Source organism: Ursus americanus, chromosome 21 (assembly GCF_024610735.1).
Source record: "Ursus americanus isolate L20-20 chromosome 21, mUrsAme1.1.p, whole genome shotgun sequence".
Lineage (NCBI taxonomy): Eukaryota > Metazoa > Chordata > Mammalia > Carnivora > Ursidae > Ursus > Ursus americanus.
This window is the reverse complement of record NC_142147.1, coordinates 1,591,542-1,611,759: the sequence shown is the minus strand read 5'-3', so window position 1 is coordinate 1,611,759 and position 20,218 is coordinate 1,591,542. Positions and strand designations below refer to the sequence as shown.

At 56.6% G+C, this 20,218-nt stretch overlaps 1 protein-coding gene across 11 annotated transcripts in view; it reads left to right on the top strand.

The window, feature by feature from the left end:
* The window catches only part of BANP (BTG3 associated nuclear protein), a 134,209-nt gene that overhangs the window by 87,761 nt on the left and 26,230 nt on the right, over positions 1 to 20,218 (top strand). For all 11 annotated transcript variants that reach the window (XM_087870383.1, XM_087870386.1, XM_045772810.2 and 8 more), the window contains one exon: positions 17,214 to 17,357. In XM_087870383.1, coding sequence (XP_087726509.1) covers positions 17,214 to 17,357 — 144 coding nt within the window. The remainder of the gene's footprint in view (positions 1 to 17,213; positions 17,358 to 20,218) is intronic.

The following is a 20,218-nucleotide window of genomic DNA, read 5'->3' as shown; positions in this document are numbered from 1 at the left end:
AAATGCTTTGGGAGTAACCCTTAAATTCTGATAGATTGTGCCTTGTGTTTCTGTAACGCGGCGTCTGTCCTTTCACTGAAACTTTTCCTGGCACAGCGCCTACGTTCTGGACTCCCCTGACACAGAGCTGTTGGCGTTTCACCGTCCAGCAGCCTCTTGACCTTCAGTGCTGTGTCAGCCTGATGGCTCTGTGCCTCGTGAGGCTGGCTCTTCTGCAGGCAGAGGGACGCGGTGCGGGCTTTGCACTCAGGAGAGAAGATGCCGTTCTGATGTTTGCTCTCACAGCAGCGCTCTTCCCATGAGCAGGTGTGCAGGTAGCAGGGGGGCGTGTGGCGTGGGCTGGGTGCAGTCCGGTTTCCTGACTTTGGGGCAGGCGTCCCAAGGTGCTTTCTGGATGTGGACTTCACACTCTTCTTTGGGAAGACAGGATAATTGGAACAAGAGGTTCTCTGTGACACGTTTTCCACTTTTAAGATTTGAACGTGAGCCTCAAAAGGGGGGCCCACCACACACAGTTCCCACAAAGTACAACAGGTCAATACTCAGCCTTGGACTCCAGGACCCTGGCCTCCATGGGGGGACTCACCTGCAGTTTGCCAGAAGCGCTCTCTCAGGTAGGAAGGGGAAAAGTAGGCTGCAGTCCTCTCAGAGGAGGGGTGGGGCCTCTCTGTCCCAAGCTGCCCTTCTGCCCCTGACCTGTGGGACAGGTATACCTGGCTCTGTGTGTCGTGGAGTCTGGTAAAGGGAAGCCTTGTGTGCTCCTCTGTTCTCCGAACCCTTGTTAGAGCCCAGAGGCAAGCACTCTGTGGTTGTGAGTCAGAGTCTGGCCCTCGTGAGACGCCCTGAGCACATGCGTGTGGCTCTGGGCCGATACCCCAAGTGGGAACAGTGATGGTGCATTCCAGCCCTTCCCAGACTCCCCGCTTCCCAGAGGAAATGCCCTCAGGTCAGTGTTCTGTCCACGGAGGACTTGTGCTTCATTCAGAGCCGTTCAGGCCCCGCTGTCCAGATGGTGGAACTTCGGGAACTGATTGCAATGTCCCGGGTGAGTCATGCTTGCTCTACGTGGCTGTGACTCTGTGCTCTAATGACATGACTTCAAAGCTACTGTCTCGATTTGGCCCCGATCAGTAGTGTCCCCAGGTGCCGGCAGAAGCAAACACTGGGCCTCAAGAGGGTGACCGTTAGGACGGGGAGGGAGAGCTGACGGGCGGCAGCTGTGGGTGAGCTCAGATGAATCATGGCTCCGGCCTCTGAGAAATCACATGCAACACCACAGTTGACTGTGAATTTGTTACAACAGTTTTTCAGTTTGAGTGGTGAGTTTTGGATAAAAACGTTGCCAAGTCTTTGTAGGGACTATTTGGACACTCGGGGTTTAGATAGCAAGAGGTACGGTACGTGCTTTGGTTCTGATTAATTTTATGTGATTGAACACTTTCCAGCCCCTGGTAATTTTTCACATTTATCTAATCAGTTGGAAGAACAACTACATGATTAGCCGCAGTTTGAGAGATGGTGACGCAGTCGTGGAATTAAACGTGCAAGTACAGACCTCGTGCAGAGAGGTTCCGTGTGAGTGGTGGAGGGAGGAAGCGGCCAGAAAGGAAGGACATGTATTCTGAACATACGCCGTCGAGTTGGCTTTCACGAAACAAGTTGTGATGTGGAAGTACAAGGTATTAGAGTTCGCATCCTTGTGACACGCCGGCAGGTGGTGTGAAGCCACATGGCGTGCCTCCTCTGCGGCGGGGGCTGCGTGGGGTCCGCGGGGAGATGGGCCTGACTTCGGTACCACCGTGGAAGCAAGAGTGCTCTAGGTCACGTGCTTGAGACACGGAGCTCCCAGCCACGAGACTTCACATCAAGACCAGACGGCTCCTGTAACTCATTACGTTGCTACAACGAAAACGCTTTATTTGTTCCCTCTTCCTTCTCTAGTGACACTTGTTTTCTTGGGGGGGTTAGATTGCATGAGGCCCAGGAACTGGTGGTTCTAGTTAGAGCGTGCTGTGATGCCGTTCAGACCGAGAGCCCTGCGTGGGGGACAACGGCGACTTTGCAGCCACGCGGTTCAGTCCAGTTAACGGGAATGCAGATCTGGTTCTGTGGGCTTGTGTGGGTACTTAAGGCAAGACCCGCGGGGATAGAGGCAGGTAACCACAGACACTGAGTGTGCCTCCTGCTCTCGAGACGGCCACTCCTTGATGCGCTTGAGCGTTTTGAGTGACCACTGGAACCGAGTGGTTCATCCCCACTGGGTCATGGAAGTGGGAGTCACGGTTGGTCAGGGAGGGACTGTACCCCTAAAAATTTCCGACATTAATTGGCGTTGGCAGTAGAGGAGAGTCTAGTTCTGAATCTGCCTGAATTAGAACCAGTCCCTGGTGAGTCATGACTCAGTTGTATGAAAGTATAAATAAGCAGGAATCCACAAGTTTGAATATCTGACGCTAAGTTGTAGGCGCTGAAACCCTTTAGTAGAGCTGTGGGGACGGGGACGCTAGTGGTTGCAGTGGGTGGGGTTTCGGCACTAAGTGGCATCACTGGGGTCATCTGGCGCCTGCGCAGTCTGCCCTGTTGGGGGGCCTGCTCCTGGGGCTGGAGCTGGGCTGGCCTGTGGCCAGGGACTCAGTGAGGCTGTCCACCCAAGCCCTTCAGTCCACCCCTACGCAGGCTCCCCTCGTGGCCCTGGGCCACAAGGCACGGTGGCAGGGTTCCAAGAGGGGATGTAACCAGCGTTTGAGAACTGAGGCTGTAGGCCTGCCAACCCCTCTGATGACCCTGCTTTCTTTGATGGGTGGCGTGCAATGTCTGTGCCGTAATCTGGAGCTGGGAAGGGTGAGGTAGAGGTTTGCCTGCATGGAGGCTCACGGCATCGCTCGGCATCCGCCCTGCGTGCAGTGTGGCTGGACTGTGAGGTCCTTCAAGACAGGGCCCGTGCTGTGCTCAGGGAGGGGCTCTGCCCACGCGCACAGCGGGCTGGCAGGGAGCATGGGCTGCGGGGCAGTTCGGTCACTCTAAGGCGGGGACAGCACTGCAGTGAAGAGCACCTCAGTGTTCTTGTGGAGACATCGGCTGCGTGACTCACGCAACACGCTGTAGGTCCCAGCACTGACCCTCCCTGTTCAGGCGGATGGGCTGGGGGTGAGTCTGTCAGCACCAGGGGCGTAACCTCAGACAGCAGCCCACCCATGTGGCACAGACCCACGTTGAGAACCTCCACGTGATTTATGAACGGTGTGCTTTGTTGGGGCGGCTTGGCTGAAGATGAAAGTTGGATGCATTTTTGTGCTTATACATTGTGAAGTAATTATGGAACTGCTGAAAGTCTTAAATCTTTCTTTTCTGCATTTTGGAAAGTTTTGATTTTTAAAATTTACATTTATACAATTTCTGAGATATCTTTTCATAGCAATCATGTCATTTCTTTGGGAGTTTAAGAAAACGAAGACCTAAACATGTATCCATGTGACTAGAGGTAACGCTCGAGAAGCAGTCTGGTTTTGGGTGGTTGGCTGCCGCCGCGGGCTGACCTCCAGTCCCTCTTGGAGCACGATGGCCACGGCTCCCTTCTGCTTACGGGGCTCTTCAGCACCCAAGGACAGGCACCCATTCCTGAGAGGGCGCCGGTGCCTTTTTTCTAACAGTTAATACCAAGTTGTTAAACGCTAAGACACAACCAAGAACCAGAAGTTAGGGGTCACTTTACCCTTGAACACGAGGTAGCAAGGTTCCCTGTTACGCAAAGATTACCTTTCGAGAGCTGACTGTGCTTTGCCTCCCACAGTTCCGTGAGGAGCGAGCCTTCAGCCTGCAGGGCTTCGGGGCCCCCTTCCCGGAGCTGGGCCCGTGCTCCCTCCTGGATCATAATCCGTCTTGTGGCAGTCCTGGGCAGGAGATGAGCTACATGCAGGAGCCAGGGGAGTGTTGGGATCCGTGTGCACGTTGGCGATAGGACCGGTAGCTTTTCCTGGATTGTGCAGGGAGGTAAAGCCCGGGGTGGATCCCGTGACTCCCGGAGCCGCACCCTGGCTCCGGCTCTCTCCAACACCCTCACTGCTGCTGCTGCCTCCACCGTGGGATCGAGTGGGATCGTTCCTTGTCTTGAGCTGTGTTCTCATCGGTCTTCTCTACGCAGTGCCTCCTGTGTCGTTTTTGGTGCCCCTGAGATGCCAGTGCTGCCTCCATGAGCTCCTCCGCTCTCCTGTAGGGAGCAGGGGGACTTATGGAAACGCACAAGGGAAGGAAGGGGCGAGTCGTGGGAGCCGTTTCCAGTCACGTGGTGCACGCGGGGGGCGCAGGGGCTCAGGGCTGCTTCCTGACACAGGCCATATGCACAGCCTAGGACTCGGATCCAGTGGATTCAGATTTAGGAAGATTCAACACTCACTTTGTACCAAACTCTTGCTAGGCATTATCCTATCTACTGAAACATTCAAATCTGGGTCCATTATTTCTCTCCATGTGGGAGATTGTTAGCCACGACTTGGGCTTTAGTTATGATGCTTAGAGCGTGAGTCACAGGGCGGTTTGGTGCTGTTTTTACTAGATGTGTGCTGTGATACTCCCTGCTTTTAATAGCTGTAGCTGATGTTCTGAGATGTGCGTGAGAAGCGCTCACGTGGGTCTGTCAGCTAAGCAGCAGCATTCACGTGAACACCTGGAGAGTTCTGTGTGTGTGGTGGTAGGCCCGTCTCTAATGACGGACACACGGCGCGCACACTGTTCACTTGTGCTAAACAAAGGTAGGCGACACAGCAATAGGTCCAGGCTGTGCTCGTTGTGAGTCTGCGAGGTAACTTCACCAGTACCCAGCTAACAACAGCTTGGCGGTCTTGAAACCCCGAAAGCTCTCTTCACTTCTTTGGCATTTGTCTTCCTCCTCATACTTGAAAGTAAATTTCAGTAGCTTTCAGATTTTTTTCCGTGAAATGGGGCCTTCTAAGCCCAGCTGGGGAAGAGATCAGAAGAGTCAGGAAGTATCCAACATTTTATGTGCACGACTTCTTTTGAAAAGGAGTGGGTGAGAAGAAGGAGGGTGTTTGTGTCGCGAGTGTGTTGTGTGTGTGTGTGGGGGGCCTTTATCTGTGGCGGTGAGAGAGTGTTGTGTTTGTGGGAGGCTGCGGTCCACTTGGGGTGGTTTGCCCCAGCAGATGGGGCAGCCTCAGCCTCCCAGACAGCACACACTGTGTCACTTCACTTCTAATAAAAACGTTCCGTTCAAGAAAATACGGTTCTGTGTTGCGTGCCAAACACAAACAGAAATCTTGGAGGACCTGGGTAGTTCAGGGAATTAATCCCTTATGGAAAAGCCTTCCCTGACTAGAGATGGTGGAAAATAGAATTTAAGCCATAAAGGCCAGAGCAGAATGAGTTTGGTGTTAATGAGTTCCAAAAACATCCTAGAAAAGTCACAAAAACAAGTGTGCGTCTCCTGTCGCCGGAGTGAGGAAGCCTGGCCGCCTCGCCAGCCCCGACTTAGCGCTGTGCTGTGGGTCCATCACCCCGTGTGAGGCGGCTGGCCTGGACGGGGCCGAGGGGGCCTCTGCGATTCCTGTTGCTGGCTCCGGGTCTTCTGGAACCGTTGTGGCCCCCAGCAGTGGCCTGTTACAGGAAGCCACACGGACTGGCTGCCAGGGGGCACGGAACGCCCAGGGACGTGTTCTGGAGCGTCTCGTCTCTGAGTGGCAAGGACAGTCGCTTCAGGCTTGCCGACAGTGAGTTGGTGCTGCGGCTGTTACTGTAGGCCGGTCGCGCTTCCCTGCGGTGGTCACAGACCGGGCTGTCCCATGCTGGGCAGTGGTTTTGGGGGGGGGGGGCAGGATATTACGACATGTTCTCGAGAGAAGTTGCATGAATTAATGACCACACGTATGTTTCCAGAATTTTGCGTAGCTGAAATGGTGTTGTCTTTGAGGGGGCTCCCGAGTAGTTGAGGCTGAAGGAGCTTTGCGGTACCCCAGAGGTACCCCAGTGGTTCTCCCCACTGTCTGGACACACTCCGTGCTGGTCATGTGCCCACGGCCCAGCTTGAGCCCCTTTGGGTGGATCGCACATCCAAGTCTTGTGACTGTAGACAGTTAGGGGAGGGGGTCTTCAAATCAAGGGCAGGCCTTAAAATCATTTTCAAGTATTTTTAGAAGGTTAAATTGTTTTAATACCATTAGGTCCACAAATTTTATTCATTTCTGTTCTTGACAGAACCCAGTATGGTATCACATTATCAATTCTTGGTGATTACGTGTTGATGAATGAATATGATAATAATTATTCCAAGTTAGCTCTTAGTTAATTGTAAGATGCATACATACAAGGCATTTTGAAACACTCTTACATTTTTAAGCTATTTGGAAGTGGAACCATATATTTGCTGATAACTTTAATCATGAAAAGTAGCCTAGAAATGTATAGAATGGCACTTATTTAAAACTTACCACCCAGTAAGCTGAAAAATTGTGACTTCTGAGTAATTCCAACATTTCTTTTTGGTGGGATCCAAGTTGAAATTTTTCTGTGTAAGGGAGGTGTGGTGATTTCCTTGGGCTTTTCTGTCACAGTCTTTTAAATGTGTCTGCGTCTGTGGCAAGCAGGCCCGCTGTGTCGTGGGTGGGGACGTCCACGTGACTGGGTGGGCGGCCGGAGCCCACAGCCCGTGCCAGTGTGTCTGGCGTTTTGGCTGATGCGGCAGAACAGCTAAGGGACATGTAAAGGGCTCTTGACACCCGAGAATCCTATTCTAGGGGCCATCCCAATAGGGGATGTCTGCTGAGGGGAAACCAAGTCATCACTGCTGCCCCAGGAACGGGATTTCTGAATTTCTGGCTTGTGGAGGGAGGGTCCCTATCACTGCACGGAGTTTTCCCTTCTTTCTCGTCAAAGAGGCAGGGAGTGATAGAGGGATGGACACCTGTTAGGACATTTCATCCCTATTCCGATTACGTCCAGCTCTTCCTTTATGCAAACTCAGGAACTCTCACGGGCCCCTTGCCTAGAACGCAAGCCTGTTCCCCGCCCTCCCCGTGGACTCGGCTTACACTGCAGAAAGGGAGAGTAGCCAGGGAGTCAGGGCTGGTAGGGCTGCCATTGGGGTGCGGTGGGTCTTCAAGGCCTGGAGACCTCGGAAACACATGGTTGTCCCTCGGGACACTGAGCAGGGAGGAAGCAGAGCCATCGAGGACCCACCTGCTGGCCAGTGTGGTGGTGAGAGGCGCACTGTGTGCCGAATCCTGAGGGATAAGATGCAGGAGCCCAGGTGAGGTCAACAGAGCCCTCAAGCCGTCACATGACAGAATTCCTGCAGAAGAAAAGTTTCTCAAGCTCAGTGAACCACTGAGTATTCAATTCATTGTCTTTTCATGAGGAATCTTTAGAAATCTTGGGTCCGTTCTGACCGGGGAGCCTGGCTAACACAGTAAGCTGCTGTTTCGATGGTGTGTTGAGTGACTTCAGAGCATCCCATGTGGTTTAACTCACTTGCTGATCTTGGGAACCTGAAGGACAGTGAGAAAGAAGGTCCCCCTCCCTCGTCAGGAGCCTGTGCTGGGTACAGTTTTCCCGCCGACAGCGGGCACGGCAGACAGAACCCCACAGCACTCTCTCCGGTGTGCACCTCCAGGAATGAAGCTCCGTTCTGAACTCTGTAAGGACTGAGGTTTAGAAATTTGTGACGGTCCATAGCAGAACCGTACGAATGCCAGCATGAGGACACAAGGCAAGAACGGGGTCAGTTTCTGACCCAGTAACAGATCACAGAATCTGGATGATTTCCACCCTATTCTGAGCAGCCTGAAAGCTTCCTTGTTTCCTCTCACACGGGTACGAAGGGGAGCACTTAGAGATACTGGGTGAAATACGCGGCCTTCTTTCTTTATCTTGCCTCTAAGGCTTTGTGGTCCCCAGGTGAAGTATGTGTGAGTGCCACGGGGTTTGGGCTGGAGAGAGAGTAGAGTGTCTGAGACCGTCCGATGTGTGTGCGCATGTGCGTGCCAGAAGGAGGTGGAGAGGGGGACGAGCACATTGGGCTACTAGCTGCTCTGTGCACAACACACATGACGGGTAGAAAAATAATCTAGAGATTATAGTCACTTATTTATAAAATTCAGGTCATTGTTTCATGTTCACTCCCAAAGTAAAACAAATAAAAAGCTTGTAAAGTGACCCAGACTGATTTTTAATATTCTGCTTTTTCATGTCCTCTGAGCGAGGGCATTTGCCTGCAGCAACAGTCTCACTTAGTGTTTGTTGTGTCATCGGACGTCTGCATAGCGCTGGATGCTGTGGCTTGGAATTGGGGACGGCCCTGTGCCCTGCGCTGTCGGTTGGCCTGAGCTCCGAGTTTGGCGCTGGAGCTGGAGCACGATGCCGACGCCCGCGTGCACGTGATTTTACAATGGAAGCCTTCAGGAGAGTGACGACGTGCGCGGCCAGCAGCCCAGGGAGAGCCGCCCCGCCAGCGTGGGCGTCCCCTCCCCAGCAGTGATGCCGGCAGAGGGACACGCGCACCTCCCAGGCCGCCGGCTGCTGGCCGCTGCCTTGATGAGGTTCTGTGAGGGGCGCGGTTAGCGGGAGGTTTGCTGAAGTATGAGGGGGAGTCTTGCCTCCTTAGAAATAGGCCTTCGTGGTGTAACCAAGGGGTGAGTCTTTTTGAGAGAATTCTTTTCCGTTTGGGATGACGCTTCGTTGGCACCCGAGAGAGAAGTGGCCAGTGATCCGCGGGAGTTCCCCTGGGAGGAGACGATCGGCCCGAGAGAAACTGAAGCCCTGCGGCTGTTTTCTCCTCGCCGCGGAGGCTGAGGTGGCGAGGGCTTGGCCTCCATAGTCTCCCGCGGTGTTGGGAGCCCCGTGGGCAGTGTGTGCTTGTCCTCCTCACTGTTCCCTGACCGTCTCACTCACTCGTGGTCGGCTCTGGCCCCGTGCTGGGAGGTAGCCGGGCCGGAGTTGGCACAGCCGTGCTCAAAGCTGCTTCTGTTTGCTTGTATTTTTACTGGCCTGTGGTCCCCGCTCGGAGTTAGCCTCTGAGGCTCTGTTTCCTCCCTGGCAGCGTGGAGCTGATGATAACAAACAAGATGGCGTCTCTGCCAAGTGCCCAGCGCTGCGGTCTTGGGCTGAGGCCCCAGGACGCCGGCCAGTCCTGCTGCTCCCTGCAGGCTCCCTGCTCGGACAGTCCTGCTCACATGTAGGCACAGTGACCCTTGTAGCCGCCGGCAGCACCCTGGAGAGGACGCGCTGTGGCTGAGCGCGACAAGGACGTGCCTGGTCGTGGGCTGCTCTCTCTGGCTTCTGTGGGTTTGGCCGGGGCAGGGGTGCAGGGGGAGGGGGCCTGAGCTCCACGTCTTCCTTCTGTGTATCTGCCCCTGTGCCCTGGCCCAGCTCAGTGGCCGGGACTTGCCCTCCCTCCCTCCCACCTGGTTATTCATGCTGCTGGTTTCCTGGTTTCAGGGCACAGTGGTAGCAGGGATAGGCTGTGGGCGTTTTTGGAGCACAGTGTCCAGTCAGAGTGAGCTCGCTCTTCTCCAGCGGCCCACACGCTCCTCCCCAGAGGCAGCCCACCCCTGGCCAGCGGGCAGGTGTTGCTGTGTGAGTGGTTTTTGCCGAGGAGAAAGTTGAAAGACGTTCTGTACACCGAAGGGACACGTTTGCACCGTCTGATGCCTAGAGTCCGTTAATCTTTTCTTGGGTGCCCCGTGCCTTCGAGACAAGCAGTGTCCCATCCAGCCGAGCTGTTCTCTGTCCCTGTGAATGTGTTTGCACGTTCTCAGAGGATGGGGCTCCCGTGTGAGCGCGTGGGAGAGGCTGGGATGGAGGGAAGGGGCTGTTTGTGTGCGCACGGGCGGCTCTCACCCGCACCACGGATGGGGTGGCTTAACCAGACCCTGATTTCTCACAGTCCTGCAGGCTGTGGGCTGGTGTCAGGAGCTGGCATGGTGGGTCCGGATGAGGGCCCCCTTGCTGGGGGTGCGCTTCCCTGGTGCACACGTGCGGAGGCCCTGTGTCTCCCCCTCCTAGAAGGGCACTAATCGTATCCCAGGTTCTCCCCTCTGCACCTCACCTTCCTCACACTGGAAGTTAGGGGTTTGGGGGGGACACAGACATTCCTTCCATAGCATCTAGTCTGTTCCTGGAAGGGATTTGGGGTGTTGTGACTGATCTCTGCTATGGGTGCAGAAACGGGGTTCAGGCCTGAAAGTATTTGTGACTACTTGCCCCCCACACCTTTTGAGCAGACAGTAATCCTCCTGTTTTGTGGGATTTTCAGAGACGCTCGGTCAGGTGGGCGGGGTTCCGGGAGGGCTCAGCCCCAGGGATGCGTGGGGTCCAGTCAGCATTGATCCCGTGCTGATTCGGGGGAGGAGCATGCCGTCAGCCTGGGGGAGGAGGCGCCCCTTCTCCTGCAGACGAACTGGAGTTTGGTCTGGAAGAGGCCAGTTCATAATAGAAAATTGGCGTTGCGCTTTTGAAGAGACCGTCACTTGTTTTGTCTCAGTTTTGGCAGCTGTCTCACGATGGTCTCTAAGCAGCGGGAGCAGCTCCTGCCAGGGTCCCGCTGCTCTGGTTGGCGGCCTGGCCCTACCGTGTTCTTCCGCGTGTGCCTGCCCGGCAGCCTCTCTTGTGTGCTGGCTGCCCTCAGAGCCCGCCTGCACCTGACCAGCGCCAGCCCTGCACCTGTCAGGGCATCCAGGGAGTGTACCACCCTGCCGGTGGAGGAACGGGCCAGGGAGGAGGCTGCCCTCACGGCCCGCCTAGAGGACCTGCGTGTGAGCAGCCGGCAGGGGTGAGGGAGAGGGAGGAGCTGGCACGATGTCCTCTGGAGGCAAAAGGTCTGAGCTCTGTCAACTGGAGTGGCCCAGGTGGCCTGGGCGTGGGTTATTGCACAGCACCGGAGCGTCTGAAGGTGGGAAGTCTGTTCCTGAGCTAGCACCCCAAAATCAGTGAGCCCCACTGTGTGACATCAACAGAAATGTGCTCTCTCACAGTCGGGAGGCCGGAAGTCCAAAATAGGGTTCCCGGGGCTGCGTTCCTTCTGGGGTTCTGGGGGGCATCCGCCTGCCTCTCCCGGCTCCTGGGGAGCTCCAAGCATCCCTCCACCCTCTCCTCTGTAGTCGCGAGGCAGCCTTCCCTTCCCATGTCTTGTCCAAATGTCCTTCTTCTTGGGAAGACAGTTGCCACTGGATCAGGACCCATCCGATTCCTGTGTGACTTCTGCTTAACTTAATCTCCTCCTTCCAGACCCTCGTTCCATATTTAGAGGTACTGGAGGTTAGGACGTAGACATCTGGGGGGACACAGTTGGGCCCATAGCTCCCCTCCTCGGGCCCACGTGCCACAGAGATGTGTGGTGAGCCCGAGCTCTGCACCCCGGGGCAAGCTGCGGTGAGGTGACATTGTGTGGGGCCTCGGGGAGATGCCTGCGCCTACCCCCCATCTCCCCATCGCCCTGCCCCCTGAGCTCACTGACGGTCCTTGGTTTGTGTGACATGAAGGGCCGTGTGGGGAGGGCCTCCTGATGCCTGCAGTCAGGCTGTGCCTTGAGACTGGGCGGTGGGGATGGGGTCGCCTCCGGAATGGATGTCTGGAGAGGGAAGAAGTGCCGTCCTGGCCAACAGGGGAGACGCTGTCACTCACTGGGCCTTCTCTGGCATGTGATTAATCTTGCTCAGCAGAGAAGTCCATTTCCGAACCTTTTTTCTCAGAGTAGAAGGAAAACACTGTGCTGATTGAGGCCACGGCCTCCTGTGTGCGGAACACGCAGGCGCCGTTAGCCGGCAGCTCACTGCAGATATCTGGCCGCGTGAACCGCGGGCCCGTGTGTGTTTACAGCCTGATGAACCGTTCAGGTTTACACACACATTCAGCGTTGCCCTTGGGGAGCGCCCTGCGGCGAGAGGGACCTCTCCCGGCCTTTCCCTCGAGGCCTGGGGGCTGCTCATCATTCTTACCAGGTGCGGCCCCATTTGCAGGGGACCCTGAAGCCTGCGCCCTCTCAGTGCAGCCTCCGGCTCCCCCCGCCCCCCAGGCTGGGAGGACAGGGGTGCTGGCGTTTGTAGGCCCCTAAGGTGCGGGCCCTTATGAGTGCGTCCTACTGAAGTGACCTCGAGGAAGGGGGCCTTGCCCCTCCCACACAGCGAACGCCATGAGAAGTTTTCTTGTTCTGTGCAGTGAGTTTTCTACGTGAAAGCAGTGACCCAAGCCGCGGGAGCACGGTCCCGGGACAGAGAGCGGAAGCGGCGTGCCCGCCCGTGGCTGGCCCTTCAGCTGCTTCTAGACACGAAGTGTGCAGGTTGGCAGGCTGGCTGACCCCGGGCCACCTCTCCTGGCCCCAAGTGGGTGTGACCCACTCACATGTGTCATCGATACCGACCTTTCATTTTCCTCCTATTCGGTCTCACCCACTCCCCGCCCACCCCGTGTGCCCCTTCTAGAAGCCAAAGGCCTGGAACCCATGGGAAAAACTGGAGGTCTTTGAATTTGACTTTGCTGAATTATTGACCCTGCCCCAATCTACTGGAAGGTTTTAAAACACATGGTTAAGATTTGTTCCCAGGAATGCTGCTTTATCTGGAGTGATGGGGGATGAATACCAAGTATCTCCAGACTTCCGTTTCTGCTTTATTGTATTTTTAGGTTTTGTGTTGCTTTTTCCCCAGATTGTGTTTGAGGCTTGTGCTCCGATGCTGGAATGGGCTCAGAGCAGACAGCAGGAGCCGCTTGGATTGCTGCTGGTCACGCAGTGTCTTTATGTGCACAGGATCTGGACGGCGGCTCACAGGGCATTTCTCTGCGGCTCTGAGGGACGGCCCTGGAGGAGCGGCGGTCTGCGTCTGCCGATGATGGCTTTTTGTGCTCCGTCCTGACCGTGTACTCATGGCGACTTGGTTGGTGAACGCACTCACAGCGGAAGCTGGGAAACACATGAGTGTTCCCGTCAGAGGGATTAAAGGCTCCAGAGTGATAATTTGTGTTTGGCACTTGCTGGGCAAACTAAGGAGGAAGATTTTGGGCTGGTGGGCCTCCTGGCCGCGAGTGATTTGGGGCGTCCCTCTCTCAAGTCCTCATTTTTCTACTCCTTGAACTAACATCTAGATTTGAGAGAATTGACTTCATTGACTGAGTTCCCTTACCAAGCTGGATGCCCAGGGGGACGACAAAGGCAAGTGCGTGACCTTGTATTCCAGGGCACCGTGGAGGTCGTGGTGTCGCCTCTGCTCCTGGCCACACATGCGTGTACTGCACACACACGTGTATCACACTGTGATCACAGGAGGGTTTTGGTTGGTTGTTTGTTCCCTCTGAGCGCATTCTCGGTTGGGTTCAGAGTTCTGTGTCTAAACCTTCCTGAAAAGCCCTTGGACTTCTTGCTTTTATTTTAGGCTTTCCACCAGTTTTGCATTATTTCAGTTGGGTATTAAATAGTTTCCAATTTGGCAGTGTATCGAGGAAAACCAGATGTGTGCCCTCAAAAAACACAGTGCTTTTAGACCCAGGATTCCCTTAGTAGGCCGCTTCAGGGTCATACCCTCTACCGTTTCTCCTTGTCTGGCAGTCACTGGCTCTGCCTCCAGTCGTGCAGGGAAATGCTGTGTGGGAAGCTGGGAAGGCAGCGGTGCACGCTCCCGGCCACAGGTGCCTCTCGTGCGGCCTTTGGGCCTGGACGGGGAGCGGGGCGCACGCCCAGGTCAGCCACAGGCTGGCGGCCTCCGGAGGTGATGCTGCTGGCTGCTGGCCTGGGAGCCCACCGCATTCCTGTTAGATTTTTCTGCATTCCAGAGCCTGTTGGGAAAAGGCTGCAAACATCAAATGAGTGGGAAGGAGCTGGAAGCCCATCCTCCGAGACTTCCTGCTCCTCCTAGAGCAGGGGGAGGCGGAGGTGCCGGCCTCCCGTCCTCCCAGCACAGCAAGAGTGGATTGTGCTCTTTCTGTGCCTGCTTCTGGGGCCACACCGATCCCTGTGACAGTGGCATGTGACCTCATTTTTGCGGCTCTGCCTTTCAGATTTGACATAAATAGGTTTTATTCTTCACCAGTTTAAAATTAAGTCCCAAATCTACATGTTGTGTCTCAGCCTCCTGTATATTTCAGGAGGCTGCTTGGTGCTTTCAGGTGCTTTCAGTCCAGAGCAGGCAGGCAAGATTCCTGTGCAACTGGTTTTTGTAGCGTTGTTTTTATTTTCCCCGTTTCATGTGTGTCACCCTTCTGGAACACGGCTGCGTCATGACGTCATGGTTCAAGTGGAGGTGCGTCTGTAGCTGGAAGGTCCCCTCCCTCCTGGCTTCCTTGTGAGCAGCTCGGGAGGCCGACCCCCCCACCCCCCGAGGCCCGTGGGGTGACACCTGCTGGGTCCTCGCCTCTCAGCCCACGGGTCTGTGCCTCTCTTTGTGCCCTGGTCACTGCCTGCTGTGTGCCAGTCGCATGCACCTGTCTCTGCCCTGACCGCAGCCTTCCGTGTCCTCCCGCACCGAGCCCTGTGCTGGTGACATGATTCGTCCCTCCGTTGTCCAACGGCAAAGGTAGAGCAGAATGTGCCCCGCAGCTCGGCAGTGAGGGGTTTACTGCTCGCCCCACAGGGGCGCAGTATGGCACGGCCTCCGTTGTCATAACGTAGCACAGATTCCGAGCTTTCTGACCTTCTCATTCTTACGATGTGACCAGCTGTGTAGGCCGTATGAGGAGTGGCCTCGCTGTGGCGCCGACAGGAAGCCGCTCACCCTCAGGAAACCGTAACGAGCCCCGTGTCAGGGGCGGTCCTGGCTCACCGCCAAAACCGGAGGAAGGCAGAGCTTCTCAGAAAACGCTTGTGTGATGGCACGGCCTTCATTACGAATAGTCGACGGTTTGACCTGCAGTCAGCGCACCAAGGGCTCTTGTACGGCGTGCCGTGCTGACAGAACCGTGACCGCCTCACGTCTTTGCTCCCGTGTTTCCAAACATCGCGTGGTTTTTACGCTCAGTCCAGGGTCCAGCAGAAGCCTACTAAGTGAGGCAGCCGTGGGCGCTGGTGGACTGTTCCAGCCCCTCCTTCCCCCACTCCACCCACCGAGGGGCAAATTCCTGTGCGCTGAGAACCCCTTCCCTTCTGTCTTTTCCCCATCTGGCTCTTTCCTCGCTGTCAGGGGCTGAGTTGGTGTACCGCGAGCGAGCGTCCCCTGGGAGCGCGCCCCGTGCTTGATTCTGCTCTGCTCTGCGGGGAGTGGGGCCGGGCTCGGCCCGAGGCTGCTGTCCCGCGGGTCGCGTGGGGGCCGGCTGCCTTCCTGTGCGTGGCACCAGGTCTTATCGTATGACCATGAGAGGTCTGGTGGAGAGTAGGTCCAGGGAGTAATACAGGAGACTTCGGTTTTCGCCGGTTTTTCCAAACCTATTTTTTGAACACTCACTTGCACGAATGGCTTATGATGGAAAAGGAGCTGTTGTTGTCGGGTCTGCCCTGGGGGAGCAAGAAGCCAGCTCCTTGGAAGGAAGCAGCTGAGGGAAGGTCACACACTCACGCTCTCACGGTCTGGAGGTCCACATCCCGTGTGGGCCTCTCAGGGCTCACGTCAGGCTATCACCGGGCCGGCTCCTCCCAGAGGCTCCAGGGGAGGGTTGTCTCCCGACCTCCCTGGCCTCCAGACCTGCCCCATTCTTGACTCTGGCCCGTCCTCCATCCTCCAATCCCACAGTTGGCCAGAGGGCTCTCCTCCTGTTGCATCTCTGCTCCTCCGCGTCTATGAAAGATTCTCTGCTTTTCAAGGTGCCCGTGTGACATTGGGTCCACCCGATACCCCAGGATGCTCCCTGTGTTGATACCCTTACCTTAGTCCCACCTGCAGAGTGCCTGTCGGGGATACACCCACAGGGCCCGGGGGTGACCTTGTGCACCTGTCTGGGGTGTCAGCCTTCCTAGCATGGCTAGCTGGTATTAGAATGTGAAACTCTGTAAGTGGTTTCTGAAGATGCAGAAAAAAAGTTGTTAAGAGCTTTCTATCTTTCATTCTAATAATTGGATTTATCGTTTGTTTTTTTCCCCACTGGTGGGTTCATTGTTAAGGAAATAGAACATTTGCTCATCGAAAACTACAGTGTTGTTTTAAAACCACAGACCGTATTTTTATACAGACTCTTGGTAATCTGTACCCAAGCCCGCCTTTCCCCCAGAGTGGACAGCCCCTTCTCTCTCTGAGTACCCCCACCCTCTTCCTGGCTCTGACCATTGGTGCGGGCGGCAGTTGAGCTGGTCAGGAAGCGTGAGCGTCGCTGCCCTGCTGGGGACCGCCAAGAAAAATCCAGAGGATGGTCCCATGGACATAGAATTTGAAGGGAGAGGGATACAACCCCAGGTACAAACCCCCCCAGTTCATGGCAACTCCCTCATGAATGCGAAGCCTTGGATGCCCTGACCACCCCCCACCTGCCTGACTGTTGGAGCACCAGGTGTGCTGAGTGCGAAGGGAGCCTGGGTCTGGGGGTGCTCTTGAGTGGGGAGGCTGTCCAGAGCCCAGCCCCGGGGTTCTCATCTGCCTCCTCCTCTCGGTCTCTGCCATCCTCTGGGGGTTCCCATCCAACCACCAGCGTCTCCGCCTTCCTGACGGCACTTCCTCGCTCTGAGCTGTTCCCCGTGCCACCTGGAGCCACGGGTCCCTAACTCTGATGCGCGTTTCTGTGTTGCTTCATAACTGCGTTTGTCAGCTGTCAGAGGGCTTTGTCTCCCTGGCTCTCGAGCGCTCAGGGGGCTGCCCGGAAGAGCCGGTGAAGGTGTCTGGCATGTGGGTTGAGGATGTGATGCCATCTCCTGTTCCCCCGGGGTCTCCCCTTCCATGAACCTCAAACAGCAGTGATTTCTGGAAGGCCTTCGGGGCTTTGGTCTCTCGGTCCCACATCCCACCGTCTCCTTGCCAGCCTTCTCAGACACCCCTCGGCCACGTCCCTGAGCTTTACTCTTGGAGAACTTGAGCTGCTTGCTCTCTTTCTTATGTGGCTTGAAAGTCCGTCATTCTGTCCAGCGTGTGGCTGTTTGAGATGGTCACTTGCGGATGCAGCAGAATAGCTCGGTCACACCACACATGCGCACGCTTGCCAATCAGACGTTCTTTCAGAGTGATGCACGAGACAGGTGGACCCCACAGTGTGGAGGGTGGGCCTGGCCACCTCCCTGGGTTCGTGTGGCCACGGCAGAGTAGCACTGGCCCCTGGCTGAGCGCGGCTGTCGGTGCTGACCGTGGTCTGCTCTGTCTCTCCAGGTGCTGCAGGGCGCCCAGCTGATAGCCGTGGCCTCTTCCGACCCTGCTGCTGCGGGTGTAGACGGCTCGCCTCTCCAGGGCAGTGACATCCAGGTCCAGTACGTCCAGCTGGCTCCAGTGACTGACCATACCACTGCGGCTCAGGTGGGTCCCCCCTTCTGGAAGCGGACGCCCCGTCTGTGGACAGGTCCTGGGGCTTCTGCACGCGTGAAGACAGCCTGGGTGATTCTACTTCTGAGATTCTCCTGTGCGGAGGGTAAACGGTTGTTGAAAGGCGCGTGGTGTGGACGGAGGCACTCATTTTTTGTAATGCCCGACGACTTGAAGGTGAAGAGTTAGGTCCTGGCCCAGATGCCAGTGTTAAGCCATTCTTGAGATATCCTGTGTCCGTTTCTCTATAAATTCAGAGGCAAGAATCAAGTTGTCTGCCTTCCCCACAGAGCCAGCTCCTGGGGACTGAGGAACGAGAGGGTCCCTATTTACCTGAGACCTCACTGCCCCTGTGAGCACAGCAGGGCCCAGCCCAGGGGTTGGCATGCCTGCAGACAACGGCCCCTGCCTTTGTAGCCCCAGCCCTTGGCCTTGACCCTTTTCCCATGGGCAAGTTGTGGGTCCTTGCCCCGGCTGGCTCCTCTCCTCTGTGGGGGAAATGCAGGATGGCTCTGGCCAGCTGTGGCGCTTCCCTGGGTCCTGAGCGCCCTATCTGGCCTGGTTGGGAGCCTTTTGCAGCATGCCTCCTGCGTGGCAGTCCAGAGGCCTTGCTGGGCACGGCACGTGCATAGGGCCTGGTGTTCCCTCTACTCGGTGTATGAGCTTCAGCTGCCCCCTGCCCGCCACAGCCTTGTCATCTGGTTTTGCTGACTGTGGCTCTCGTCCCCACTTCCCGTCCTCCATGCTTTCCCCCGAACACGGGAAAACGCGGTGCTCACTCCCTGGGCGCCTCCTGAAGCATCAGATGAGGCAGCTCCGTGTGGGGTATACGATGCATTTGTGGAGCTGGCCCTCGGTGAGTGCATTTGGCCAGACGAGTGGCGTGGCCTCCCCTCAGCGTCCCCCGGACCCCCCGTGCTAGTGTGAAGAGCCGGCTGGAGGCCTTTAGGGGACAGCGTGCTTTCGGTGTAGTCGGCTGATTGGAGAACAGCGGGGCCTCTTTCTCTGAGAGTCACATGGGATGGGTCCTGAAAGTGTGGGGGTCGTCAGTGGCACAGAACACAGGCTGCGGGTGGGGGGAGCCACAGATGTGCTCTTTCCCTGTGTTCTCGAAGCTTGGGGGTGGTGCTTGAAGTCGCTGGCCTTCCTGCTGAGACCGGGCCGAGAGGCATGCTGACGTAGGGGCACTTGGCTGCTCCGACCACGGTCAGTCGGCTCCTGCCTGCCTTCTCGGACGCTCTGCTGTCCTCTGGGCCCACCCCTCTCCTCTCTGCATCCGGTACCGAGAAGCCACATGTATCTCAATGCCCCTGGCTTCTGATACTCAGAACAGAAGCCCCACGTTTCTCTGCTCGGCCACCATACAGGGTGTCTGTGTGCGCCTAGCGCTCAGGAGAGGAGGAAATTCTCCTTTGCTTTGCTTGCTGATGAGGTGGCTCTGAGGAACGGAACGGAGCTCAGTGTAGCCAACAGGGGTGCCTGTGACCAGGTGGCCGGCTGGCTGAGCTCAGCGGTCCCGTGAGGACTTAAATTCCTAATCTCCTAATTCATAGTGAGGCCCCCGTGGGCAAACGTGTTTCCTGGAGAAGGCACTGCCTCTCTGTTCCCCGAGACTCCTCTGGCCCCTCCACGTGAGTGGCCACGACAGCCCGGGCCCTTGTGGGTCCGCCTCCTGTGTGGCTTTTGTGTGGTGGTGGCACCCCAGAGGCCTACTGCACCCTGGAGATGAGCTGAGAAGGGTTGAGTGTGACCAGGAGCCGACAGTACTGGGGGACCGAGGTGGACGTCTCTTTGGCTGCCTTATTTGGTGTGGTTTGAGCATGAACCTATCCTGGACGTCAGGCCCCGGCGGGCCCCCCTCCTCCCACGCTGGGTAGCTTGCGTCTGATGCCCTGCATGGTCCTAGGTGGGGTCATTGCACTCGGGCAGCTTTCTTCCCTGCTGGCCAGCAGGCGTGGAAGGGTCCCACAGTGTGTGCTGCAGACCTGGGGTGCTGTGTGGCAGGCCGTCTTCCTGGACCATGAGTTCGTGGTCATTCTGCAGATTTCAGAATTGAGGAAGGCCATGTCCATTTTAGCTCTTGGCCTCCTTCTCTTCCTGTTCGCATTCTTTGTCTTGATTCCTGCCTGGCAAGTTCTTGAGACCCACTTAATGAGTATGTGTAGGAACAGGCCAGAGAATGAGATGTGCACCCACGGGGGTGTTTTCCCCACTGGGCCTGGACTCGAACAGTCAGCAGGTGAGACAGCAGCAGGGCAGTCCGGGGCATGGCTCACCGTACGTGTCCCTGGGGCCCACTCCTGCCATCTCATTCTTGGGGGCTCGCTCTCCTGTGGCCCCGCTGCTGCCTCCCGTAGACGGGGCCATGTCTCTAGAAGGAAGGGTTCCTGACTGTTTATCAGCACGAAGGCCCGGTGCTCTTACTGGATTTACTTTGAGTCGGCTGGTCAGAACAGGGTCACGTACCTAAATTCCTTCCTGGAGATGCCTGTGTGTGGCTGATGAGACTATCCCAGGAGCCCCCATGGGGCTGGAGGAGCCGTCTGGCTTGTCGTGGGCAGGAAGCCAGGGAGCTGGCCCCGTGTGATGGGCACTGCCCCAGTGACCACCTGCATAGGCGGGTGCCCGAGTGCCGAACTCCATGGCTGCCCGGGGATGCTGGCTGTCTCCGGTTCCCTCAAACATCTGGAACTTCCTGAGTCATCTAGTTCGAGCCCTTTCTCTCTATTTCCTGCCTGAGACACAGGTCTGGCTGCTGCATTTTTGAGGACGGAGGAGAATGGAGGGGGTCCTCATCAGAGTGTGGGTCTCCCTGAGCCCCCCAGGTGGGCACCCCCCTCATCTGTGTTCCTCCT